Source organism: Durio zibethinus, chromosome 26, assembly GCF_047325235.1.
Source record: "Durio zibethinus cultivar Kanyao isolate XHJ-2024 chromosome 26, ASM4732523v1, whole genome shotgun sequence".
Taxonomy (NCBI): Eukaryota; Viridiplantae; Streptophyta; class Magnoliopsida; order Malvales; family Malvaceae; genus Durio; species Durio zibethinus.
The window spans coordinates 6,414,894-6,442,681 of NC_143187.1; the positions used below are offsets into that span (position 1 = coordinate 6,414,894).

General features: G+C 34.2%; 4 protein-coding genes and 1 pseudogene across 8 annotated transcripts; 4 read left to right on the forward strand and 1 right to left on the reverse strand.

The window, feature by feature from the left end:
* Positions 1 to 42: 42 nt before the first annotated feature.
* Positions 43 to 2,816, forward strand: LOC111274754 (uncharacterized). Of its 3 annotated transcripts, XM_089754970.1 has the most exons (6): positions 43 to 186; positions 908 to 1,098; positions 1,222 to 1,461; positions 1,559 to 1,594; positions 1,714 to 1,802; positions 2,091 to 2,816. In XM_089754970.1, the coding sequence occupies exons 5-6, from the start codon at positions 1,719 to 1,721 to the stop codon at positions 2,493 to 2,495; spliced, it is 489 nt and encodes a 162-aa protein (XP_089611096.1). In that variant the 5' UTR covers positions 43 to 186; positions 908 to 1,098; positions 1,222 to 1,461; positions 1,559 to 1,594; positions 1,714 to 1,718; the 3' UTR covers positions 2,496 to 2,816. The 3 variants fall into 3 exon arrangements, with proteins under 3 accessions (XP_089611096.1, XP_089611095.1, XP_022715378.2); XM_089754969.1 differs by lacking the exon at positions 1,559 to 1,594; XM_022859643.2 differs by lacking the exons at positions 908 to 1,098; positions 1,222 to 1,461; positions 1,559 to 1,594; positions 1,714 to 1,802.
* A 1,477-nt stretch (positions 2,817 to 4,293) lies between these two features.
* Positions 4,294 to 6,303, reverse strand: LOC111274755 (RING-H2 finger protein ATL3 pseudogene; annotated as a pseudogene). Its single transcript, XR_016333938.1, has 2 exons — positions 5,910 to 6,303; positions 4,294 to 5,662 (listed from the first exon to the last, which is right to left on the reverse strand). The product of XR_016333938.1 is annotated as an RING-H2 finger protein ATL3 pseudogene (transcript).
* Positions 6,304 to 13,408: 7,105 nt separating this feature from the next.
* On the forward strand, positions 13,409 to 18,195 carry LOC111274189 (uncharacterized). Of its 2 annotated transcripts, none has more exons than XM_089754976.1 (7): positions 13,409 to 13,546; positions 14,211 to 14,603; positions 14,712 to 14,764; positions 15,622 to 15,659; positions 15,882 to 16,200; positions 16,796 to 17,109; positions 17,330 to 18,195. In XM_089754976.1, the coding sequence occupies exons 2-7, from the start codon at positions 14,540 to 14,542 to the stop codon at positions 17,940 to 17,942; spliced, it is 1,401 nt and encodes a 466-aa protein (XP_089611102.1). In that variant the 5' UTR covers positions 13,409 to 13,546; positions 14,211 to 14,539; the 3' UTR covers positions 17,943 to 18,195. The 2 variants fall into 2 exon arrangements, with proteins under 2 accessions (XP_089611102.1, XP_089611101.1); XM_089754975.1 differs by lacking the exon at positions 13,409 to 13,546 and adding an exon at positions 13,556 to 13,833.
* Positions 18,196 to 18,845: 650 nt separating this feature from the next.
* LOC111274757 (O-fucosyltransferase 36-like) lies at positions 18,846 to 22,242 on the forward strand. Its single transcript, XM_022859645.2, has 3 exons — positions 18,846 to 20,370; positions 20,866 to 21,115; positions 21,781 to 22,242. The coding sequence occupies exons 1-3, from the start codon at positions 19,121 to 19,123 to the stop codon at positions 21,955 to 21,957; spliced, it is 1,677 nt and encodes a 558-aa protein (XP_022715380.2). The 5' UTR covers positions 18,846 to 19,120; the 3' UTR covers positions 21,958 to 22,242.
* A 137-nt stretch (positions 22,243 to 22,379) lies between these two features.
* Positions 22,380 to 27,022, forward strand: LOC111274758 (uncharacterized protein C23H3.12c-like). The gene is made up of 8 exons (XM_089754977.1): positions 22,380 to 23,283; positions 23,437 to 23,501; positions 23,595 to 23,693; positions 24,484 to 24,531; positions 24,941 to 25,010; positions 25,122 to 25,193; positions 25,835 to 25,969; positions 26,791 to 27,022. Exons 2-8 carry the CDS (start codon positions 23,437 to 23,439, stop codon positions 26,932 to 26,934), a joined length of 633 nt encoding a protein of 210 aa, XP_089611103.1. The 5' UTR covers positions 22,380 to 23,283; the 3' UTR covers positions 26,935 to 27,022.
* The last annotated feature ends 766 nt before the right edge of the window (positions 27,023 to 27,788 follow it).

The window sequence follows — 27,788 nt, forward strand, 5'->3', positions numbered from 1 at the left end:
GTACACTACTGGAAATCGAGATTCATGCACTGAAAATACATAAGATTTTGGCTTAGCTGTGGAAATTGTTTCATTGTTGGACACGAGGCCAACCAATGAACCAACTTTGCGAGCGAGGACGTATTCAAAGAAGCCATAAGCTTTTCTGAATGCTGATTTGGGCTGTATTCAGGAAATTATATAATGGTAGGGTCAGTCTTTACTCTCTTTTTCTTTTTCTTTATTCGGTCTTCTTTTTGAATCCCAAAACCACCATTTCGTTGTTGCTGTAATACGGATGAATTAACCTTTTATCCTCTCTATAGTCTGATGCTAGCACGCCATGTTGCAACACATTAAAAATTAGTGGTTAATCCAGTTTTTAATCATAGCATGGGCAATTTTTTCTGGTCACAAAGCTTAAGGTGCAATAAATCTAAAATTTAACTCGTTTCATATAATCATTATAAGAAAATTTAATTTCGTTAGTTCATATGATCAAAATTTGTAACTCGTTTTCTTTATATTCAAAGTGCAGCAGTTTTTGTGAAAAAAAAAAAAAAAGTAAAAAGTATAACACCTGCTCCCTAGTTTCGGTGCAACTTGTCTGTGTGGTTGGGCATTTCCCTCCAAAACATGGTAAAGAAGACAACCTTGGAATCCCCCCAAAAAATACGCCGCAAATTATGCATAAATTCCTCTAATCCCATGACAGAACAAAATATCCTTTTTGTTCCTCTTAGTCTTATAATAATTACTAATTGTTGTTTATAGCTCGGTAACAAATAATTGGCTACAACTAAGCTACATTTTTTTTTTTCTGTAAAGAATGGCAGCAGCTATTTTCTCCCGACTTTCAGTTTACATGTTCTCTTTTCTACATACAAAGACTTGCTCCTTGTTGTGGCCTGCTTCTTTTGCATTACAGGATTCTTAATTTTTGGCCAAATTGATGAGTGTAACTTCAAACAAGTGGCCACTCTTGGGGTCTCATGTTTTGGTTCGGTAAATAAATAAGCACTGTAACAGTCAAAGCTGCTTCAGCTGCAATCAAATGTAAATATCTCTGTCAAAACTTACCTCTATTTACGGGAAAACACTTTACCCTAGCCTTGATGAGTACGTTAAGACATAATGATTTTATTCCTTTACATTTTATCTGTTGCTTCTTTGGTTAAAAAGTTGGTTAGCTGGATACATATCTGCTGATTTTGCAGCATCACTTTTGGTATTCCTTAACAGATTAGAAAATTTTAATACAAGGGGTGAATTCACCGGGCTATCTACCCCACTGCTGTACTTTACATAGCAAGCGTATGAAAAAGCTTCTGCCATTTCAACTACCCAAAACTTTTTCAATTTCTATAAATTTCCAGTTTAGGGGTTTGATGTGGTTTTCAGTTTGGTGGTTGGCCCCTTGCTTTTGATGAAATCATTCGAGTGGTTGGAATTTAAAACACCATTGCCTTCTCTCAACTGAAGGTATACAATACAACTCTTTAATTTCATTTCATCTTCTGTCTATTCATATCACCAATTGTATTGTATTTAGTATCTTAGTTACCGTTTTGTAAACCAGCTAGCACCTGCCATAGTTTATCAAATTAAAAAGCAGGTTTGAGATGATCTAAATGAGTTTATAGTGGTTTTTTTTTTTTTCTAATTTAATAGTTTCATTTTGTTATTTCTGCTAATTTGATCTTGGCTTACTAACTGGACTTTGGAACATCTAAGAAAAAATGAGCAAATCTCCAGAACATCCAAAATATGAGACAAGTGATTATGCTTGCTATGAATTTGATCCTCAGGTGAACTTTTCACAGGTAAAATGCAAAGCCTTCTTTGTTTTTGGTTCTCTCCCATTTTCATTTTATGACTTTCTTCCAAGGATTTTATAATGTCAAAACTACCCTGATTTTGACCAAAAAAGAATATCTCATTTCTTAGTAAAGAACAAACAAAAAATTTGTGAAACAAATGTGCTATGACTTTGATGCTTCAGAATCGGAACTCCTATAAGGATTTGGATATGTTTTCTGCCAATAGAAGTTTGCATATGTATTGTGGTATATGTTAATTCATATGGTTTTGCCTTTGACCCCTTTGATCAGTTTCTAGAAGAAGCAAGACAACATGCAAGAGACATAAACTTCCGGCGGTCATCCTCATGTTCAGAGGAAGCCGGAAAGAAAAGACTGGAAGGCGAGAAAAAGAACAAGAAATCATGGAAAAATTCTCTCTTCTCATGGTGGAAAACTGACAGAAAGAGCAAACCTAGTTCGGATCCTGTCGATGTTCCTAATATTTCCAAGCCAACCAAAGGTTATTGTTCTGGTCCACTGTGTGGAACTGCCAGGGGAATCGATACACCGCGCCGGCGTCCATCATCAGGGCCAGTCTCCATCCTCTTCAACCCCAAAAGGAAAGTGGAAAATGAGGTACCTTACATGTGTCTTGACCAGCCTAACGATCCTTATCAAATCAACGCCTATGGACCTGTCTATTTGGTGACATAGTATATCAATGACAGAGGACTTGACATGGGGCTTCTGCATTACTTTAGCCAAGAAAATGTTGTCCCAACTCCCACCAGGCAAAACTGGGGAACTTTGTGACACAAACTATAAAGTAATATATTTAATGAGGTGAGTAACTAGATATATCAATAATCTGAATCTCAGTTCTGACGGATACATGGTGGGGCACTTGACAGAGGGGGCTTGTAATTAGAAGCAGCTCTTCCCAGTTAATTTGAGTGACAAGAGATCCAAGTTGTAAAAGTGATCCATGTAGTCATTGAATTTCAATTCTCATTTCTGGTTTCCCCAGTTTTCTAATCTGCTTCTCGTGTTTGTCTGTCTTAAAGTCTCAATGATGGTTATACGTTTCTGTGTTTGATAATTAAGAACTTGCAGAAAGACTACAGATGCTCCGATTACACCATCCTGCACTGCACTGCGTAAGCCAGGAATTGAAATGAATTTAATTTTACATCTGATGCCTACCAGAAATTAATTTTACTAATTCTTGATGCGGCTAGGTCTGGGATCGCTCCCATAACGCAAAGAAAGCAGTCACGCCAGAAAGTCAAGCTTTCATTTCAAGCTGCCCTTATGTGGTACTATCTATTCATAAAACTATGAAAGTAATAATACTAAAAAAAAAAAAGAAGGTTTCTTAATCCGAATACTGATTCTGTCACCACATGCCACTACATAATACCAAATAAAAAGAAAGAACAAGCTAAAAAACCAAGAAGGGTTCCCTGCTTGAGGATTCCCGAGCTATAACTCACTTTATAAACTTTACTTGTTTTGCCTTGTAGCAATTTCATAAAGCAATTACTAGGGCGAAGTGAGCTTGGTTTCTCACAGAAAGCACTATCAGTATCACTGTCACCGGGGTTCAGCTGCTTGGGAAGAGCATAATAGAGAACGCTACTCTCGAACCAATTTCATTTGTCAAACCCAGCCAGTAGCAACAATTCTCCTCAAACGGTCCCATTTTCTTGGTTAACATAAACCACAGTTACGTGTTAGGCTAACCGACGCAAATAACATCGTTTCAACTATTTTACTTGACGCTAGAGGAACCACAAGATGGAGTGAAGAACCACTTTCGAGACTCAACATGTATATGATTCTTGTTCAAATTAGAAAGGGAAATCTTTTTGTGTTGTCATAAATCAGAACAGCATCAAGAGATGTCTGTAAATGTCTACCAGAATGCGACATTAGACCCCCCCCCCCCCCTTTCTTCATTGAGTTTCTATTCTGGCTCTGAAACATTTTTCATGAAACCAAGCATTCGTTATATGCCCGTTTGTGACCTAAGCCAACAGTAGCAAATCTGAAATTTTCCCAATTACATTTTTGCATTAACTACATAGCCAAACACCCGATATCTAGGCCTGAGTTATTAATCATGTAAACCATATGCTAGTGCTCTAGACCTCTCAATTTCTTTCTTTTACCACAACTTGATTTGCAAAACATTGGGCAATGGATTTGGTCTTGAATAATGGTCAATTTAAAATACCAGAGATTCTTCAATGAGGACATTGGTTTAGACTTATCAGTGCCTAAAGAATTGTATATCCGTTAAAGGCCTAAACCCGTATATGTAGTTAATGCAAAAATGTAATTGGGAGTGAGTCACAATAATCTCAAAGTAAATGAATGCATCAACTCTAATGAAGTTTACAAACTAAACTTACTGAGTGATAGATATTCCTGCATTTTTTGAACTGTTGCAGTTCAATTCTATGCACATTTGAAAAATCTTACAGAACTAGTAACTTAATTTTAAGGCACATTAAGCAACAAAAAAGTTTGAGGGATTGGATTAATAGCTTTACAATGGATGAATCCAGATTGAAACAAATCTTCTGCTAAAGAAGAAATTGTTTTTCGATACATATTTGATATTTCGTAGGAGAAGACAGGTCCTCCAGCCTCTGTGATGCAAAGAAGCCCAAACTCTTCAAAGACATCACCCATTTCAAACATTTGTCAAAACCTTTTTCAGCAAAAGGATTACCAACATCTGCTACAAGAGACTCAATGCTTCAAAATGCCCAACTTATATTATTGAGCAAAATTTGTTGTTTCCCAGGAGAACCCACAATTCTCAAGGATGGTAAGAGTCCAATTTGATCATCTCCACTCCAACCATTACTGCTAGATAATGACAAATAGATATTCAGGAAAATCAGCTCCTAATATTCGACTGTGTACTTAAAAACCTCAAACATCAATAGAACTGCTTCCTGAACTACTAGGAGACATCCTTTTTTCTCTACTTAAAAGCCTTTTCAATGACCTCAATCTTGTAGGCATTGGAGACTTTGATTCTTCCTCCGGAAAATTCTCATTCACATTCACGGGAACATCAATCACCAACATCCCTTCTTGCCTACCACTACCAGATGCCAAGGAAGATGAAGCAGAAGCAGAAGCAGAAGCGGAAGCAGATACACCCTCGTCCAAACAGGCACCACCGCTACTAACCTGCGTGTGATTACCCCAAAACAACACATTTGTAGGAAAACTAGGAGAATCTGTCGAATACCCGGAAATCAAACCATCATTTGGAGACTGAACATGACCACCATTAACTTCATCTCCTGACATAACAGGATTTGAATTCCCAGACTCAACACCAACAACAGGATTTCTACAAAGAGGACAAGTAGAGTGTGATTGAAACCACATATCAATACAATCAACATGGAAACCATGATTGCATTTAGGAAGCATCCTAGCTTTTTCTCCTTCTACAAGCTCACACAAGCAAACCGCACATTCAAGTCCTTCTTTGAACTCTTCTTGACGAAACATTAACACAGGAAGGGAAGCAAGAATTGAAGAATCAAGACCTTTAGTTGCACGATGAGGATGAGCAGTGTCTTGTCCTGGAGCAAAGACAAATCGGCGTCGGTTGCGACGATAAGGAGGAGGAGTTGGTTCTTCAATGCGCCACCAAAACCATTTCGCATACAGATGGAGAAAAAGCACAAAAACCACCACTAAAAAGAGAACTATTATGGCTATGACCATGATCTTCCCTGTTATTGCCACTGCCGTTGAGTCATCAAACCCAGGCCTATCCATGGCTTGAAAAAGGACAACACTTTAAACTTTTCAGGAAATGAGAGTAGCTAGATGAGAATTTGAGTGAAATCCTGCAAAAAGATTTGATTTTTATATTTTAAATGAGCAAAGAAATAAGAGCTAACTACACAGAAACAGTCAAGAATTGCAGAACCAAAGTGTGATTTTGTTTCCTGGGGAAATGAGAGATACCCAGATGAGAATTGGAGTAAAATTTTGCAAAAACACTTGATCTCTATATTGTTATGTGCAAAGAAATGGGAGCTATCTCAATGAGAAAGAGTATAAAATTGCACAAATCAATTAGGATTTTGTTACCTGAGCAAATGAGGATACCCAGATGAGAAAATGTCAAAATTTCCTAAGCCAACTGGGATTTAACACATAAAGAAAGTAATCAAACAAATATAGAGAAAAGGAAGTAAATGAGGAAACCCCAGATGAGAAATGAGCTTATGTTCTGAAACCAAGATTTTTTTTTTCTTAACAATGGCAATGGAGAGAAATAAGGACGTTGGGTTATAAAGGGGGAAGGAAAATGTAGATACAAGTTAGAAGAGAATTCAAAGAAAGGATCCGAAAAAGAAAATGTCCACGTTGATGACTTTGATATTGAATGAATTAAAGGCAGAGATATTTTTTTAGACTTTGCTTTGAGATAGGTCAGGAGAGGGGGTTAAGCTGCGAGAAGTGAAGAAGATGACGCTTCTTGGGTCCAACTACACGACTCTTGTTATGGCCTTTAACATTATAGGCTGCGTATGGGACACTTGTATTCTACCATTTTTTTATTCGTTTTTTTTTTTCTATTTCTGTATCCTGTCCTTATCAAGCTTTAATCCCATTTTAAAGAAATTTCTTGCCACTAAATGACAACCCTTGTTTCAAAGTTTCCAAATCCATGTTCTTTTTGTGGTGCTGCTGAACTGAAACGGTATATTTTTCTTTCAAAATTTTGACGTTTTAAAGGTGATCAACTACTCAACTAGTTTTTGGAATAATCAAAGACGAGGCGAAATTTAACCTCAATTACTGGATTTTGACACCTCTCACTTGAAAATTTTCCATTCTCTTTTTACTTGTCAATTTACTATCATTCCTTTCAACTTTGGTACTATAGTGTCAATTCCACACGCTAAAAGGTTCCGTCCTCAAGCCAGTTTCTGGGAAACAGCCTCTAGACCATGACTTGTTCTTTTTCTTTCCTTATTTCTTTTTTAGGTAATGAAATAACTAACCTTGCTTGCTTTCATCATCTCTTCACCATCTTACCTCACATTTCTCATTATTCAAATCTAATTAATGCTTACTTAAACTACAACTATAAGCATCCCAAAATTTGCTTAAAATTTTTTTTGAGCGATTTTCAAAAAGCATCATGTATTTTTTTTATTTAAATATGATACATTCAAAATTATTTTTTGCAAATCGAACTTTGATTGATTAAAAAATAAAATTTTATTCTTATTAATTGAATTAATCTTTATAGATAGAGTATAAATATATATTTTAGATTTAAAAAATAAAGCTTTACAATTATTTTTAAAAAAATTTCATCATTTTTAGACTTTGTTTAATCATATGTTGGGATATGTTATGTCCAAAAAGAATATATATTCAATATGAAAAATTGATTGTGAAGATCCTAATTTGTTAATAACACTTTCTTTTAATGAATAAAATGTAGGAAGTATGTAGAATCATATTCAATTTTATTAGAGCAATGGAGGATATAAAAAGTGAGGAAGACCCAATCTTCGTACACCAACCATTGAATTTTACAATGGGAAGCAAAAAAAAAAAGGGGGGGGGGGGGGGGGGAATAGCTTCTGTGGTTTTAAGCAAAGAAGGTCCACAAATTTTATAGGTAAAGCTATGGTAAGCATTTTTGTCTATGAACAAAGAAATTTTGACGGCATTGATCAGTAAAAGACTATGCAAATAGTTTTTTTATTAAATTTCACACACTTAATGTAATTACTTCGTAAATATAAATTTAAATAATATTTATATATATTTTAAATTACTATTTATTTTGTAAAAAAAAATTCGCCCCAAAAAAAATAAAGAATCCTTCCCCTTTGAGATCACATTGCAACTTTCTTTTTTTTTTTTTTGTCTTAAAAAAAGGATAATGGAACATTGGTGCTCCATCACTAACAAACTTAAAACCCCAACTTGAAGTTCAAGTCTTGACTCATTACTATGACCAGGATGATCCCCGCGGGTGGCGCATAGGTACTGCACAATGCATTGCGCGGAGACGCTCTTAATGCTCAACTGATCGTGTGGCTTAAGCATTTGAATCAGTCAAATACGGCAATACTAGCTTCGTCAGCGGTTAAAGCTAAATTAGCACCAAAATTATTGCACTTTGAACCCTGAATTTTGGGAGGATTTTGGGCGATAATACAGTTTAAAATTCAAAATCGTATTTGGTTCATGAATTTTAATTTTTTTTTAGTTAATTTTTTATGAAAGGGTTACAACCGTAATTTTTTTTTAAAATCCGATTAAATGAAAATAACAAATATTGAGTTGAAGTAAATTTAAAAGTGACTGATACACGTAAATGTAAATAATAATTTTAACTAAATTATGAAAAAAAAAAAATTTTAAACTAATTGATCAGCTTCGTTGAAACTTGCTTTTGCAAGGTCATGGTATATAGGCTCATAGCCGACAAATTTTCACATGGGTTATGTAAATTAAGCAAAATCTTTTTAGTATTTTTTTTTAACACAAAGCTCAAGAGAACTAATCCTTTGATTCTTGATTATGTTGGTGCGAAAAAACCGCTGATTTGCACCCTCTTTTAAACATTGGAGTAAATGGAATCTGACTTCATTTTCTCGCGATGAAAGTGATCAAACTAAAATAGATTGAGTATTAAATAATTTATATTGCTATCAAATAAAACATTTACTTGAAAAAAATTATGACGTTTCTTATGAGGGGAAAAACATATATGGTTAATTTTTTTTTTTCCAATCATTATTGTTATTAAATTTGAGAATAGATATTGGCTTGCAGTTTCGATTCTTGATTCATCTTGTGTTGCATAATTGCATTCCCATTTTCCACCGTTTACTAATATATTATGCTATCAATGGAGTATGTTTATGTCAATTGTTTGCAACTATTTTTTGTCCCCATCACTAGAATTGTGCAATAATAACCAAAGCAATGATGTTGTCTTGGGTGATAAAATGTAAAACGAAATAAACAATTTTGACAAAATGGGACCTCAAAACGATCAAGCTCCAAAATCATTCGGTTTTTGAATTTTCATTCATTACTTACAAATCTTTTACATCACCAAACCCCAAACTACTATAATGTAAGCTTTTTGCATGCCATTTAACCGCTGTTCACATGATTTTGCCACAATTTTGGGCTTTAATCCTACATTTTACAATACTGAAAAAAAAAATTAAAGAAATAAGGATAGACAAAATGATGAACAGGGAATGATTTTTCGTCCTCATAATGGCCAATCGATGGCATCAAGTGGTAAACGTATACGTGGACGACTTGTCACCATTGATAACGATCTTTTTGGACTTTTGAGAAAGTTCATGGAAGAGCACCGGCCTAATTCTAATATTCCATAGGGATTCATTTTCCCTGAAATACTGTTTGGTATGGGTCACCCGAACATTACGGTTAAATGGTGCAGATGATTAGATCCTTGTATTCACTGCATTCGGTGATTCTGAATGATTGAAGATTATTTAAAGTTATTAGATCACTATTGTTTTGAAAAGTGAATTAATTTTTATTAAAAAAATAAAAAATTATTATAAAGAGAAAATGATAAATAAAATTAATTGAGTTTATATTATTAATTTATTATCAACATATAAATTTTATATAAATTAAATTATATCAATATATTAATGAGATGAATCATATTATATTACATTATTAATGATTGAGTGTTTTAAAATATTAAATTTTTATATAACTATTTTAAGGATTTATATGTATTAATTAATAAGATAATATCATTTAATTTGTTGATAATATATAAAAAATATATATATTGACAGTATATCAAATATAAATATAAATTAATTATATTCAATATTATTTATTTAATATATGAATTAAAAATTTATTTTTATTATATATTTTTATGTTTTCAAATTAATATTTATGTACCAAATTTAAAAATAAATTATATGCTTTCTTTTTATTTTTAATACTATGTATAATATACATTTTTTATTATGATTTTAATAGATTTAGTTTTATTTCCTAATTCAATTTTTTACATAATTTGTAATATAAAAATCAGTTTTCCATCAATAAATATGTTTATTATTTTAATAATTTAATTATAATTTATTGCGACGTGAATAAAATATTACTAATATTTTATAAATTATTATCTTTAAATAATATTAAAATTATTAATTTGTATAAGTATTATCATATGAATGATTATTTTGATATTTTTAAAGTAAATTTATATTTGATTTTTAATAGTATTAAACATAATAATTTTTAATTATTAAAAATTAATGATTAGTAATCAAATAAAATAATTTCAAATCATATGTGATAAAATTGTCCTAATAATAAAATCATCTTAATGATAGAATTATCATTATAATCTTAAAAATAATAAAAAAGATACTACCTGAAGAGAAATCAACCGCTCCACTTTACTTTACATCATATTTTAAAGGTTTGAAACCCAATATTTTAAAATCATGAACAAATTAAAGATCTTATGTTATGTGAACGTGTAATCGTTAGCTTATTAGTTTTGTTCAATTAAAAAGGTATAATAATAAAAGAGAATAAAAAAATTACTTAAATTCATTTGATAAAGATTGAAGTTCACTTTTCTTATCAAATTATATTCGAATTTCATAGGGAATACTTAAGGAATCAGATCCAACCTATTTGATCTAATCTTATTTAATCGAATATTTGACAAAATCTTGTTCAGTTTGATTTTTTTTTTTTTTTATGTGTTAGATCAGGTTTGATCTTTTCAACGCTATCATCAACAGCATGAGTATGTTTTATTTTTTAAATATACATTAATTATTAAATTAAATGCTTAATCTTATCGCAAAGAGTTCCAATAACAGGCCTCATATAATGTAAATAAAAATTATAGTAAGAATATTGTAATCTCGAAAATTACCGGATACAAAGCACAGAATCGCAGCCGATTTTTACTTATTTTTAATTGAAAAAAAAAAAGATTAAAGTTGAAAAGTCGAGTCTCTTGTCTTCTGTATATTCTGGAACCTTACAAAATAAAGGTGTGTTTCATATGAACCGTGTGCCCAACATCCCACTGACAAAGAAAAGACATGTTATAGCCCATTGAATTGGACTGGACTTGGGACGGTAGTTCATTTTAAAGTTGGGTTTTTCTTCCTACCAAATGGAGATTTTGCTGTTCTCTCACGCGTCATGTCATAAACCTTCGGCTTAGTTACAAGTGGATAAGCGTGTCCCAGACACGTCTGTTCACATAATTTAATTAAATCCACCTATCATTTCGTTAGGGCAAGCCCAGGGGCTCCCCACCCACCACGCAAGAAATCTACTCAATCCTTCTTCTTGGCCTTTTGGAGTTCGGGGCTTTAGGCAATTTTCAAGACAAAAAAAAGTATTATTAGTAATCTTAATACTTACTACTAGAACTTAATTTTACTTTAATTGTTTAACACTCCATTGAGCAATGCTGCAACTAGAAGCTCAGTAACATTTCCAGGTTTAAATATCATTTTTTTATAATTAAAATTATCAAAAATTAAATTTTAATAATTAAAATTAAAATTTTGATGTTTTATTAACAAATCACATGATATTTATTTTTATATCATTGAGACAAAAGAATTGGTGATTCAACTAGCCCGTAACTTTTTTTTTTTTTTTCAGATAAATTACCAATTGATAAACTACCCTATCTCAGCCTTGTTGTAAACAAAAGCAAATGATGAATAAAAGAATATACACAGTGGTATTGCCCTCCTGTCTAAGAAGAACCCAGCAAATTAGAATGAATCATGGTTTGCAGGTTAGGCTGGGTAACTTCGATTAAATATAGCCAAAACTCTCACAAACTGCAGATGTAAGCTCCAGAGAAAGTGGGTTTTCAATCCATTTTCCGAGTCTTTCAGCAAAAGAAAGCAAGGAAGAAATGAGAAAGTTTCGGTGAGGGGCTACATTAAGCCTGCAAAGTGGGCAAGTTGGACGAATTTTGAGCCAGGCATCAATGCAATGGACATGAAAACTATGGTGACATATCGGTAATGACCGGAGTTTTTCCCCCTTGGAGACCTTGCTAAGGCAGACCACGCAATGAACTTCACATCTCCTTCCAACGTTTCCAAACCATTGCTTCAACCATTTGTTATAAACATGGAGGCAGCTGAAGACGAGGAAAGCCATGAAAACCAAGATTATCGGGAACATCTTCGCTGATCAATAGGTTGATGTAATTTGGAAAAATCTCTTATCTCTGCACAGCTTCAAATTCAAGCAACTTCGTTTTAATGGGTTTTTTTGGAGAAGAAAAAGAGAGTTTGGAGGAATTTATTTGGTCTGTTTTGAGTCAAATTTTATGATTCTATTGCTTGGACCGGTAAGCAAGGGCTGCTGTGCCATACGTGTCTAGTGGCAAGTGGCCAAAAAGTTTAGGAAACAGGCTGGAAAGGGTGGCTGAGTAGGAAAATTGTGACCGTACTCGTTCGTGGGGTTGACAAATTAAAACTTGTATGTTATCAGCCGTAGTTTGGATGTTAATTCAAAGATCAATTCTAACTATATGACCAAAGTATAATAAATGCTAAAACTTTATACTGAAAACGTGTATAATCTGATACCTAGCTGCCCATGATTTCCTCAAGCATGAAGGCATGAAATAATTATAATGGACCACTTCTGTTTATCATGAATATATATATATATATATATATATATATGATGAGGGATTCATTTACATTAGTGTAATTTTTTTTTTTAATTTTTGGATCAAAATTTTTAAATTAAAAATATTATTTTAATTCAAATGAATAGTAAATTTAATTTTAATTTAAAAATATAAAATATAAAAATTATACTAATATAAATTGATTCTTATTATATTTATGTATCAATGTATGTGAATGGGAATGAAGGATTACAAAGATGAATAATTCATTTTAGAAACATGGAAATCAATGAAAACGTGCATAGAGTTTTGAATTTTATATTTGAAAGACATGTTAGGAAATTAAAAATACTCCTAAACTTATGTATGCCATCAAATTGTGACAATTTTGAATTTGTCCAATGGCTGAGTTTAATATGAAATAAAAATAGATTATCTAAATGTTAAGTCCAAATAAATAAGTCGATTAAAGAATACCCCTCACCTGTTAGGAGTGAAATTCTATTAGGATAAAGTCATTTTAGTTTTGTTCACGTATTAGTTAACGTGGATCGAGTTTTTTTTTTTTTTTTTTTTAAGTTAGACGAAGTGAAATTTTCTTTCATTCTTTATCAGAACTTGAAGTATATGCCAAAAAACAAATTTAAGCACATGATTTTATTCTACTGAAAAATTTCAGGATAAGTTAATGATTAACCTTATCTAATTTTTGTTCAAAAAGTAAAACTAACATTCAATCAGGATTTTTTATAGTACAAAAGAACAAGGTCATGAGGACATGATCTGGTGATTAACACGAACGTTTAGCTCAAGTTATTGATGCATGATGTTTTGCTTTAGCAGATTCGAATCTTCCATTTTTCCAAATAAAGAAAAAAAATGTCATAATGGCTGAAAACGTTGACTGTTTTTAATCTATCCATGGGCCATTCTGCCGTTTGACCCTAAACCAGGCCCTTTAACATGATTAATACGGGCTATCATAGCTGAAATAAGGGCTGAATCTGAACTCGTTATCCAAAACCCACGCCTGCAAATATCAGAATTCAAACAAGTAATCGCAGTATCTCTTCTCAACTCTGTGGCTCTCTCTGCTTCCCGTTTTTTTCTTTTCTGCATCTCAAATTTCTATAGCTCTATGAGCGACACTCACTTTCTCTTGCTCTTTACAATTATGTTATTTTGATATTATCAGCATTCTAAAAGAAGGAAAAGAACCCATCTTTTTTTTTTTGGTTATTGAAATGCTCTCGTCTCAATCGTGTTATTATGTTTTTGAGATAAGATTCTAAGTCCAGTGTTTGATTCTTTGGGCTGAATGAGCTCCCATGCCTTTACTAGGTAGACTTTTCTTTTTTGGGTTTCTCTTTGTTTCTATTGTTTTGCTTTGGTTCCAGAATTTTATTGTTTCTGAAAGCTTAAAGGAAGAAAAAATGTCAGATTTTTTTTTTTTGCCTTTGCAGTTGTCATATTTGGCTTCAATTTTTATTTGTTCAATTTGTCTTTTGGAATGCAAAAGTGGGTTATTTTATGGATTTTGTGTGGTTAGGGTGTTAAGAATTCTTCTTGTCATTATTTGTCCCTGCGTGGTTCTTTTCATCAGAACTCATTTCTGCTAATATACGAGTCCGTGTTTCATATTTGGTTTGTGATTTTTTCACTAGCTTCTACTGAAAATTAACTGTAAGCATCTTTATTGTGCTTGGCTGCCTGAACAGATATTGCCACTGCTCAACCTTCCTTACAAAGTCATCAGGTTCCAGTGAGGGTTCAAACCCTTGTTCATGGTCAAGTTTTATCAAATCCATGGAAATCCTCCCAACTCCCTAGAAGGGTAAATTTTCGTGTGGGGCACTTGGAGAGTCAAGGTGGAAAACTACAGATTAGAGCTGTTGCTACCCTTGAACCCAAGTGTTCAGTTCCAAAACAAGATGGACATAATAAGTCAGTGCCTGGTGGCGATTCAAGTCCTTCATCTGCTCAGATTGAATCTTTGAAGTCCGGAGATTCAGACGAGGAGCCGGATGAGAGAGAAAAGTTAAGACGGATGAGGATTTCTAAAGCAAACAAAGGAAACACACCATGGAACAAAGGCAGGAAGCACAGTGCGGGTAATTTTCATTAATTGACCTTGGTTCTACTAATCAGTATGTTTCTATTCTATTTGGTGCATTGTTGTTACCATGTTACCAGAACTGCATGTTTATTTTTCTCTGCAGAGACTCTTCAGCGGATAAGTGAAAGAACAAGGCTTGCAATGCAGAATCCTAAGGTGATGTCATGTAAGAATTTTTTATGTTTTCATGGGGATTGAACTTTGTATGTGTTTATGTTGGCATAGAATGAAATCAATCACATCAATAAATCTGTTTTCCAGCGCATAGGTTGATATCTAATGCATATTTGAATTGATTAGTTCATTCCTTAAATGGTCCACCCAATTCCTTTTGCCATAATAATCCCATTAGGGATGGATGATGGACTAATGGCCATTTGATTTGTTAGAAATCTTAGAAGGCCCCCTTCCGTCCTTTTGTTTTGTACATTCTATAATTGCAATCTTTCATTACAATTCATACTATGAATCTACACTTAAAAGAATTGGTATTGATATTGCATGAATCTAGAGATCCTTCTGTCCTTAAAAATATGAGATCTCCTCCACCTCCGTGGCATAAATTGGCTAGTTGCTTTAGTTTCTCATCTTTCTATAGCAGCTAATGTTTGAGTTGTCCGAAGAATTCTGATCTGTTGTTTGTTTAACCATGAGGATGTTTCTTTGTAATCACTTCATTTATTTATGTCTTATTTCTTGTAATATTTATTGATAAACCAAGTTGACATTTCATATATTTGGCAGTGACTTCTTTCCTTCATGGTTTCCTACCACAGTAATGAACCTTTTTCCATCTCTTTTGAGAATGAAGCATTTTAAATAACTTTTTATTAAAAAAAAAAGCGAGATAAATTAGTTGAAAGGGAAATTGATGACATTATTTTTCTAATACTGAGATTACCTTACAAGTTGAAAGAAAATTATTTTCTTCTTATTTAGTCACATTCAAATGGCATCCGAGGTGGGTACTTTATTTTCTTCATATTTACTCTAATGAAGATTTGGAAATGCAGGTCAAAATGAAGTTGGTTAACCATAAACATGCTCAGAGGTGGGTACTTTATTGTTAGTGTTTTAGTTTTATAATTTCTATCTTCCTTTATTAATTATAGCCACTTATAGTTATTCAGAGTTATTAGCTTCTTATTCATGTCCTAAATTAGCTTGTATTTGGGTTTTCAACTAATATATATCAAACTTTCTGAAAGGTATATATGTTTTTGTTTCTACCTCGTTGATGTATAAATTGACTCTCTTCATAATGATCCTACAGCATAGAGACAAGAGAAAAAATTGGAATTGGAGTGCGGATGGGATGGAAAAGGCGCCTTGAGAAGCTAATGGTGCAGGAAACTTGCCACTTTGAGTGGATGAACTTAATTGCTGAAGCTTCTAGAAAAGGCCATGTTGGTGAGGAAGAGCTGCAGTGGGATTCTTACAAGATACTAGATGAGCAGCTGACAAAGGAGTGGTTGGAAAGTGTCAAACAAAGGAACATGATGCCTAGACCAAAAAGTTGCAAGAGAGCACCAAAATCCCTTGAACAGAGAAGGAAAATTGCAGCATCCATTGCAGCCAAATGGGCTGATCCTGTAAGTGCTTGCATGATTTTTTTTTTTAGCTATGAAAATTATGACACTAATCATATAAAAATGATCTAACTTAGGCTACTGGTTGAGCATGAAGATGATCCAACTGAGGTTGAATTGAAGTGAGACTTCACAAATAAATAAATAAAAGGACAGAACAAGTGGAAAAATACTGATGCCATGAGAAAGAGGAAGGGGTATTAGCATATTAAGAAACCCGAATATGTTATTGGGCACCTCACTCTTGTCAGACCCAATTAAACTCTAGGTTTGAGTCCAGATCTAACTCATTTCTAGGTTTGAATTGCTCAACAGCCGAAGTACTTTTATTTATTTATTTTTCAAACTAGACACCCAAGTCTCAACCTTTTCAATATTGCTTGTCTGATTCAATATGAACCCCATTGTTTAGCTACCTTAATTCCCCTTACCACCATATAGGCATCCAAAGTTGACTGAACTGTTGTGGATTATGAGAATACCTAACAGGGGATATATTCCAACAGATGTCACTTTGTACTGATTTATTGCCAACAAGATATCCTTATAGCTTTGAACCTGAATGTGGGCTTTTCATTTCTTGTTATTTCCTGAATAGGAATACCGTAAGAGAGTTTACTTTGGCTTGGCAAAATACCATGGCATGCCAGATAGGGCTGAAAGAAAACCGAAGAGGAAACCAACAGCTGGTACACGGTCCAAGCAGAGCCCTTCAAAGAAGAAAGCTAGTGATTCGAACTATTCTTCTACTGGTGAGACTATAAGCCCAATTGAGCGGTTAGGGTTACGAAGAAGAAATAAACCACTCTATAAGGATCCTATGGCAAATTCCAAGCTCGAGATGATAAAGAACATCAGAGCACAACGAGTGGCAGAAGAATCAAAGAAAACGGAAGCTGTTGAGCGAGCAAGGTTAGCTAATTGTTCTTTGTCTTTACTTATCTTCTTGAACCATGTAAGATGAATGGTAGCCATGCAGAAAGCAAGGGGGAGTTTGAATCCTGTCCAAACCTTCATAGATATCTTCCTTAATCACTTTTATGGATCATTCTCCTGCATTTTAGGTACCAATGAGAAAAAATAGGTTGATAATTCCCTCGATAACTCTATGCTTACTTGTATAACACTGCAGACTTTTAATTGCTGAAGCTGAGAAGGCTGCGAAAGCCCTTGAGGTTGCTGCAGTAAAGAGCCCTGTTGCTCGAGCTTCCCTCATTGAAACCAGAAGGCTTATAGCAGAAGCAATTCAATCAATTGAGTCAATAGGGAGAGGGCAGGTTACATCCGATGAGAATGGTGGATATAATTCTGTTGATTCAGCTGAACCAATTACGGTTAACCAGGTTGAGAAGAAAATGCAATCTGAAAACGGTAGTTTGAGCCAAGCAGACAAGAAGGAAGTAAATGGGAACCAAATCCTTTCATTAAGTAAGAATGAGGAGTTTAATTTCCCAAACTTTATGCTTCCAAGGATAGTGAACGGTGACAGCAATGAACTTACTTCTTCGAGCTTGAATAATTATAGTTTATCAACTCTCAACTTTGAAAGTTTGATTAAGAGGTCTGATTCATCTAAGCAACTCAACCAGTTGGAAACAAATGGGATTATCAAACATGAGGAGAATCCTATACCAAACGGAACCAAAGTTCAGCTGAAAGATGATTACATGCCTTCTAAAGCAGTTGCTATAACTAAGAAATGGATCCGTGGTAGGCTTGTTGAAGTCATTGAAGAAGCTTCATAAATATCATATACAAGACACAGATCTTCATCTGTGCTTCCTGAACATACTGAGCATATTCTGCGATGTTCTATGTGCAGGAGTCCAACCTTCATTAATCGGCTTGGGCACTGCCACTGACTCCCTATTATCAGCTATTTTTAACATTTGCAATTGGCAAAATCTTTTGTTATTTTTTTGGCACTTGAATCACAGATATATGTCAGTACTTTTCTCCAAAATCTACTATTAGATTGGTTCTTCTGTTAAAAGTGTATATTACTTTCTTCACTTTTTAGCTTTTTTGAACTGCCTTCATCTAGCCACGAGTGTTGTGAACTTGATTGGGTAGCCTGTAGGCAATAGCTTTTGGCAGAGGCGCTACATTAGTCTTGGTTTGGAGTTTTCATGGCAAATTATAAAGCTTTATATATATATATATATATAATTTGAAAGACTGTTTGTTATGCAGGCTTGATTACAGTGTTGCATTCACCAGGAAGAAAAGTCATTACAACTTGTAAGAAGAGGGTGATAAGAACTTTTTCCCAATTTCACTGTGGTAGTGTTTTTACCAAAACACAAAAAATTTATTTGGTAGCCCATGGTCCTGATTCTGGTTCCAGACCATCCTAGCACTGCCCGCAGCTCGCCTATTAAGTCACTAACCCCAAGCCTTCCCTCCATTAGGCATAAACAATAAAAATTTTCTTTAAGCTCAAGCTCAAGTTTTTCCTCCTACCATTTCTGCTTCTTAATTCTCCGCATTTCAGTTGCCCTTTGTCCACGTGTGTATAGCAATTAAGCCACGTGCCATTGTAGCTACGTGGCAATCTCTCATTCTATTTCTCACGTGGGTATATTACGACGTCGTCTCTTCGTTGGAAAAATATTAAATCGGGTTGGTAGATCCAATCCACCCGAGACAATGGTGGGCTGGTGCTGAGTCATTTTCTTCCACCGACCGTTTCTGCTTCTTTCACATTGACCTTCTTCCGTCCTCACGTCTTCACTCAAAATAAAAATTCTCTCTTTTCTGTTTTTTATATCAAACCCCCCAAAAACAAACCAATCCCCATTTCCATTTTAATCAAAAAAAAAAAAAAAAAACAGATTTTCAAAATTCTGAGTTATCATCACCGACTCAACCATTCACTCACTGACTTCACTTCATCACTTGCTGACTCGCTCCTAAACCAACAATGGACCGAGATTCATCGGACGAAGACGACGATCACCAAACCTTAATCCACCAAAACGACACCAAAAACCTCCCACACCGAATCCCCATCAGCCCACGCGCTTCCACCAGCCCAAGATCCAGTTTCCACATGGAAGAGCTCGAATCTCAAATACGACAACGTGTCAAGCTCACCTTCAACAAGCGATACCTCTTCGTCATTATCCTCCCTCTCCTCATCATCACGATCTACTTCTCCACCGACATTCGCTCACTCTTCTCTTCCAACATCTCCTCCCTTAAATTCAATACGGTGGCGGATCGAATCGAGGAATCCCAACTCCAAGCTCTTTACTTGTTAAATCAACAGCAAAGTTCCCTTCTTTCTCTTTGGAATCACACTTTCGTTTACTCTAATAACAACATCACTGCCGTCCAATTTGACGACATCAAAGCCTCATTACTCAATCAGATCACCTTAAACAAACACATCCAGCAAATCCTCTTATCCCCTCACAAAACCGGAAACACCCTTCAAAACGCCACCGTTTTGGACCCCAACTTTGCCGGTTACAGTTTCGACCGTTGCAGGAAAGTTGACCAGAAATTCTCTGAAAGAAGAACAATCGAATGGAAACCCAAACCCAACAAATTCTTGTTCGCGATTTGCTTGTCCGGTCAAATGAGTAATCATTTGATTTGTTTGGAAAAACACATGTTTTTCGCGGCGATTTTGAATCGGGCATTGGTGATCCCGAGTTTGAGATTCGATTTTCAGTACAATCGAGTTCTGGATATCGAGCACATTAACGATTGTATTGGGAAAAAAGCTGTTATCCCATTCGAAGACTTTATGGAAATCAAGAAGAATCACGCTCACGTTGATAGATTCATTTGCTATTTTTCGAGCCCGCAGCCGTGTTACATGGACGAAGAGCATTTGAAGAAGTTAAAATCATTGGGAATTTCCATGGGGAAATTGGGGAATGCTTGGAAGAATGAGGATATTAAGAAGCCGAGTCAAAAAACGGTTAAAGATGTGGAAGAGAACTTTAGTTCGGATGACGATGTGATTGCAATTGGTGACATTTTTTTTGCGGATGTGGAGAGAGATTGGGTGTTACAACCGGGTGGTCCGATTTCGCATAAGTGTAAGACCTTGATCGAGCCGAGTAAGCTTATCTTGTTGACTGCTGAACGGTTTATTCAAACGTTTTTGGGGAGTAATTTTGTCGCTCTTCATTTTCGGCGACATGGATTCTTGAAGTTCTGGTATGTTATCGATTTTGTTGTGATTTCTTGCTTTCATCATTGGAACTTGTCACTTTTATTCCATAATGCTATGCTAGAGAATAAAAAGTAAAACTTTAAAATGATGACATTAGCCTTATTTTGCTTTGATTAAGTGTTGTTTGTTGTTTGTTTGAGTATCAGAATGTTAAAGTTATCTGCTTTAGTTGAGTATATGGCATGATTCAGACATTAGGATCCATAGGCTTTGATTTCAAAGTGTTGGGAATTTGCTAGAGCATGAAAGAGTGTGTCCGCAATTATTAAGAATTTCAAGTATTTGAGTCAAAGTGTTCTGCAATAATGTGGAATTGCATACATTTTAGATTCCCATCCTACAAGAAAGGGTTTATCTTAACAAATGGGTTGTGGCCATTGGCATTTTAGTTAAATGTTCTTTTGTGACATATTTGTGTCTCCTGCTTTGAGCGTGGGGTTTGTGTAAAATGCTACTTACACTACTGGCTTATTTCCCAGCAATGCTAAAAAGCCAAGCTGCTATTACCCTATTCCTCAAGCTGCGGATTGCATCACTCGAATGGTTGAAAGGTCCAACTCTCCGGTTATATACCTTTCAACAGATGCAGCAGAAAGTGAAACTGGTTTGCTGCAATCGATGGTTGTGCTGAATGGGAAGACTATACCACTGGTTAAACGGCCTCCTCGTAATTCAGCTGAAAAATGGGATGCCTTGTTATACAGACATGGCCTTCAGGATGACCCTCAGGTGAGATTTTGATACCACTTTAGTATTAGTAGGAAGAACTGTATGAGTTGATTTTGTTTTTTGAACAATCCTATATTCCATTCAGATGTTAGGATGGTCTTCATGACCAGGGTTAGTCGTCTCACTGTCTAAGTCCTCAACCCTGATGAGTGTAGGATTTTCTGGATTTCAAGTCCAACCTGTTGAGAAATAAATTGCAGGTTGACTTACCCATTTGGCTCGTCAAGTAACGAGGTTTGTTTTCCCATTGGGGTATACCCTGTTTTCTTGATCACATTTTTCTAAAAAGAACATATGTGCTAGGTCTATGTGTTAGGTATTATGAATGACTTAGTCCTTATATGTATTAGATCAATGGCTTGAATTAACTTGTTGAGTTTTTATTATTGCAAATGTCCACCTGGATTTCCCTTGTCCTCTTTCTAGCTCTAGCGGCTGATAATCAAAGCTGTGGTTGGTTATGAAAAGCACAAATTTGTCCCTATTTTTTTTTGCCCCTGATGATCAAACTAAGCTTTTGAATTTTGTAAAGTATTTGGTTTACATTATTGTTCAGTACAGGTCAAAGGGTTGTGTGATCAGGCCGCACAACTGCATTTAACCTTCCATATCATTACTATTTTGCTTAGATCAATCTAAATTTGCTCTTAACTGTTGTATTGAAGGTGGAAGCTATGCTGGATAAGACCATCTGTGCTATGGCGAGTGTGTTCATCGGAGCCCCAGGTTCAACCTTCACGGAGGACATTTTACGGCTGCGAAAGGACTGGAGAACTGCATCTTTATGTGATGAGTACTTATGCCAGGGTGAAGAGCCAAATTTTATAGCAGGTGAGGAGTGACGGAAATGGCAGGCCGTAAAATCGTTATAACTTGAATTCTCGGTTGCTCCTTGCTCCTGAGACAGTCCATTGCAGAGGATGGTTGATTTACTGTTATTGTATTATAGTGTATTATAAGAGCATTTAATTGATTACTTATTGCTTTTGCAACATTCTTATACTGAGGTCGAGTGTGTTTTATGTGATTCATTTGTAAAAATTACTATCAGTAGTTAAGTAAACAATTTGTTGGACATTCTTTGAGACTAATGATCAAGGGCATTCTCGCCCTATTCTTCTTCATAAGGAAGAGACTTGAGTCTATCGTTAACCAAACTGTAATTTAACAGCACAACCATTTTCCTTATATGAACGAAACTTCACGGAGTTAAAACAAGTGAATTTTGAATCATAGAGTCAGGCTAAATTTATTTATTTATTTTTTTTGGAATTCAGAATTTAGCTCAAATGGTTCGTTCATTTCTTTACCTGGTTCATTCAGCATTTGCAAACTCTTGTTTCCTAATTTCCCAAGCCTCTTTGTTAACAATTTTTTTTTCTTTGCCATATTTAACTTTTTGAGAAGCCAAAGCTATTCATGCTAACTACCTGGTAAAGAAAGTTCAAACAAACAAAATGACTCTGCTTGATTTATTTTTAAATGTTTAGTACTTCACTTTTTAGATATAGTTTCACCTGCGAAGCGAACCGGTCGCATAGTCCCTTACGCTATCAGTTTGAAGCGCGCCGCTTCACCTCTGTTTTCCTCTTTTTGGTTTCCGATTTTCCTATTCTAAATAATCCCTGAAACTCAAAGTCTCTTTTTTGTTTTATAAAAGTTTCATCGAATCAAACTTGTTGACTGGGTCTTTAATTCTTTTTACAAACAATACCAAGTTTTTTTTTTTTTTTCATTATAAGTCTTGAATTTTTTTGTAAAATGAGATCTTTTGTTTCTTGTTCTTAACTTTGGAATATACAGATCCCTTTGATTCCATTATTTTCCAATACCCATCTGAACAAAATACGAATCGATACCCAAAACAACACTCCCCACCATCACCATAAATTCTTCTCCTTTTTTGTTATTTTCGTTTCTTTTATATCGAAGCATATATTCTTGATAATAATACAAAGAAAAAAATTCATCATAATGAGGGCAAGATTGGTGGTGTTCCCAATTAAAGAGAAAAACTGGTGCTTTAGCAGATCCGTTGACCTGTCTGCATCAGAATCCACCGCTGCAACACTCCTTCCGCTGTTAAAGAGCTTTGGAAGAAGATTTCGTCCAATTCTAAGCCCCTCAATGCCAATGCTGAGCTTCTTGTTGATTTCATTTCCAACAAGGTATACCTCTTTGTTTTATTCTCCTTTCTTTCTTTGTTATAAATGTTAAATAAATACCCCACATTTTAATCTTTGCATTTCATGTTTACATTAACTCCAATCTGTATTTGAAATGCTGTTTTTTTTTTTTTGGTTTAATGGTTTTTATTATAGATGAATAAGTCTTGGATGGGTTTGGAAAAGGCGCCTGAGGGCAGTTTCAAAAACAAGCTACATGGGTATTACTTGAAATTCAAATATGGTTAGTATAAATTATTGCATTGTTTGGCGTTTGTTTATGCTGATCTTTTCTTTTCGGTTAATGCATGTAGGTTAGGATTGCGGCTCTTAGCTCGAGTTAAACCATCAGAGATTTTGTTGAAATCTATAACCAAGGATGTTACTAATGTTCAGATTACATACCCCTCCAGGTTCTTTTTCTTCTCCTTTTCAATTGCCAAATATTCCGTTTTATATTTCAAATATAGTTATATTTCTTAATCTTGCTAGTATTTATATTTAAATGTTCTCTATGATCTATATTTAAGTACAATTTTTTTTTCTATCCTATTTGTTATCTAGCTTTGATAACCAGTTCTGTGGTGAAGGGACAGCATTATGATGATATATAGTAAATTAGAATAGCTACCTATCATATTATTGTCATAACAGCTCATATATAGCAACATTGTGAATGGCATTTTTGTAAAACAGTCATTTACCCGTAATTTAGATGTTCGTGCATATTTTTTCTTTTACTTGTTTTCTAACATTTTTCTTTAAATAAATCTTTCTCAATATTTAATACTAGTCTTTGTAATGTTTGGGGAGTGATAAGTTTATGTTTGACTAAGTACGTTTGATTATTTGCAGTTGATTGCCTGTAATTGAGGAGACACTTGTACTTTTAGCAGTTTATCTGCTTTTTGGATAATAAAACCAATTAATTAATAGAAAAAAGAATGAACAATAGTAGGCATCCTTGTGTGATTCGTTCCTATGTTGAAATCCTGATGTATATGTCGCTTCTTCCAAGGGAAAATTAACATGGCAGGCACTTGAGAATAACAGATTTTAGTCCACTATTGTTTGAGATTTTGAATAATTGCGGGCAATTTAGCTTGATGAGCTAAAAGGACTTGTTGAATTATGTTGGTTCTGTGCATTTTGATATGCTTTTAGATTGCTGGTTTATTCCTGAAACTTCTAATATTTTTGCAGTTTAAATGCATGGCTTGTGCGGCGAAGATTACGACAGATAGCCTTTAGGTAATTGTTCTACCTCCTTTCTATTTGCTTCTTCGATATGCTAGAGAATAGAAGAAATTTGTCATGTTCAAACTGATTTACCATGATAAAAGAGTAGGGCACAATGCTTGATTGTTTTCTAGGTTTCTATATTTTTCAGAATGAACATGACAAAAGCAGAAAAGGTCCTTTAACTTGGTTTATGACATTTCTGATGCATCTCTCCTTTGTCATTAAGAATACCCTTCTGCCTGATGTGTAAGGACATAGAGAGTCTCTATACAGTTTTTAACCCCAACAATCCAATGAAAAAATGGTTTCGGAGCTTTTTTGTTGTGTTTAATTATGTTTTTATGTTTCTGTATATTTTAAGGAGTTCCCTGCTGGTAATAAATATTATTACTTAAAACAAGTGTTCTCTGATTTTCAGGGGTACTGTTATACACAGGAAATACTTTTATGGTTCGGTTTCGTTGCTTCCACTGACTACTGCATTTACTGTATGTACTTTTTTTAGTTGTCACATCATTTACCATGTAACCTGTTTTGCCTGTTGAACTTTTTTCTTCTTTTTTTTTTCTCATTCTTACTTAATCTTTTTTCTCACACAGGTTCTACCTCTGCCTAACATCCCATTCTTTTGGGTCTTGTTTCGCACTTATTCACATTGGCGGGCTCTCCAGGTGGATTCAATGTTCCCAGAGTTGGATAGTTGGGGGTGGTTAATAGGAGACAGTAGTAGAGGGATCTGTTTACGTGGCTAATATTTGAACTGAACAATTTAGCATAACCTATTGTAAAAGCTGGTTCTTTATAGTAAAATTTAATTCTGTCTACTGGATGGGTCACTTGACATATCAGCTTTAGCTGCCCAGCTGTGATAAGAATACAAAGTCCCGAGCAGACATTCAGCTTGAGTCATATGCAACCATAACCTGTTTTAAACATGATAAGATATTCACAAGGTTACTTCCTTTCTCATATGGTCCCTTGTTACTGCTTTCTCTCATCACCTATGGATATGTCTATAAAGTGCATTGATTATCTTTTGCTTTCCCCTATTCTTATGTGCATTGGCATCCATGTTGTTTCTTGCTTGAGGAGCTGGAGAAGACCTGATTCTGTATCTAGCTGAACGAGGCAAAAGGAGTTAGATGGCCAGTAAAAGTAGTTAGTTTTTAAGCAATACTAAATTTGGAGTTTTATAATTTGCCTCCCTTGATTTTTGGTGTCATTCTTGACTGTAGTCACTATTTTTGAACCCTCTACTTTATATATGTATACCAACATCGACTCACGATGCTTATGTATGTTGATGTTGCAGGGAAGTGAGAAGCTCCTTCAGCTAATCTCAGATTACTCCCAAGCTCAAAATTCAGTTGTTTTAAATGGGAAGGGCAATAAATCTGAACACAATGATTCCAAGTGTCGAGCTAAGGATTTGCCAGGTGTTAAATGGGTAAGCTCATATATGCTATTCTGAAAATGGACACACAACTCGAGTATATGATGTTAGACAAGTATTCCATGTCAACCTTTGCTTTGTTTTAACCTTAAATTGAGTGTCATAGAATTTCATTAGGCTACATTTCAATCTTGATCGGAGTGAAGAAGATTTTGTAATTGGTCATCAGTCATGTCCTCTTTTTGGATTTGGTTTTCCTCTTTCATGTTCTTATCTTCTTGTTCTGTGTTTTTTTTTGTTTTTTTCAATTTCAAATCTCAACCAGTTTTACAAAGCCACAAGAATAATAAAAATGAACAAATGTTTTTCGTTTGCAAGACCTCTTAATTAAATTTCAAACATCGAAGGTCCTACACCTAGTAATATACACTAAAATCCCAAAAAATATTAGGAGATTAAGTTCAACTTGCTACCTTGTCCTTGCACTTATGTTTACTCAATTACCTACTGAGTATGTTCCATTGAGGTTTTTCATTTACTTATGATCAGTTTTTTAGTGGTAATGATATTTATAATTAATGAATGTTTAGCAAAGTTTGATACACGTTTTGGTGATAACTTGGCTACCATGTTCTTCATCTTTATGAAGATTAAGATTGCTAAGAACTCATTGTTTTATTGGCTTGTCAATCCCATGTGACATCTAAATACAACGAACACTAACTGATGACAATCGTTTGTGGTTAGCTTGTAACTTTTCTCAATGATGCATAGCTTTACGAACAATTTCAATGATGTAGCTTTTGTGGTTGGGGGGTATCAGGTCATTTTCCGCTGTTTCATGTTGTATTTTCCATTCTCAATTAAATGAACAGGTATTGGAGCCGTCGAAGGAATCGGAGGACCTTCTTCACCGGGGATATGAAAATGGTAGTCTTAGTGAACATGCTATCTCAGATACATGCATTACTTTTAGTTTGAACAAGAATGATGTTTTAAAGTGCAGAGATTTGGTGTAATTGACATTTCCATTTTTTTTTATTGGTGTTAATATGGAATATAATAATATGATGAAAATAAATGCAATTACATTTTCTTTTTAGGAAAGTGACAAAGGGAGATTCGGCTTAACTCTTTGATTAAAGAAATACATGCACTATCATTGAACGAGCAATGCCATGCTCTCTCTCTCTTTTATTCTTTTTTTTTTTGTTGGGAGAGAAAAAATATTCAATTCGGTCTTTTTCATAAAGAAACATGTTTATCCCTGAGTATCATTTTATTTTTTGATTTACTTTACTCGAAGTAAGATATATTTGTTATATGAAATTATATTAAAATAAAATTAAATGATATTATGAATAAAATTAGATTAAATAATATAATTTTATCTTATATTTGATATGTGTCGAGATTAAGATAAATAATTTATTTATTAATTAAAATTATTTTTCTTCAAAATTTATGTAATTTAAATTATTAATGTAATTATTAAAAATATGATAAAACATGTGAGTTTAATATCATAGATTAAAAATAATTTTATCTACTTTGAAAAGATTGAATCTTCTTATATTAAAAGAATAATAATCTTCTTTATAATTTTATTTTTTTTAATTAGATATAAATCAAATATAATATAAAATGATTATCATATTATTTTATTCATCATCTTATACACTTAACATGATATAAAATTTTTTAAAATTATTGGAAAAAATACTTCCATAGAGGCACTTATAATTGTTTAACCATGGAAATAAGGGGAGGAAACCTATCCAATATCAAACTGTTTTACCATGGAAAGCACTTGTGCTAAAAGAAAGAGTCCAATTATACAATCGCTTTTGCTAACAAAAGAGTCAAACACTAA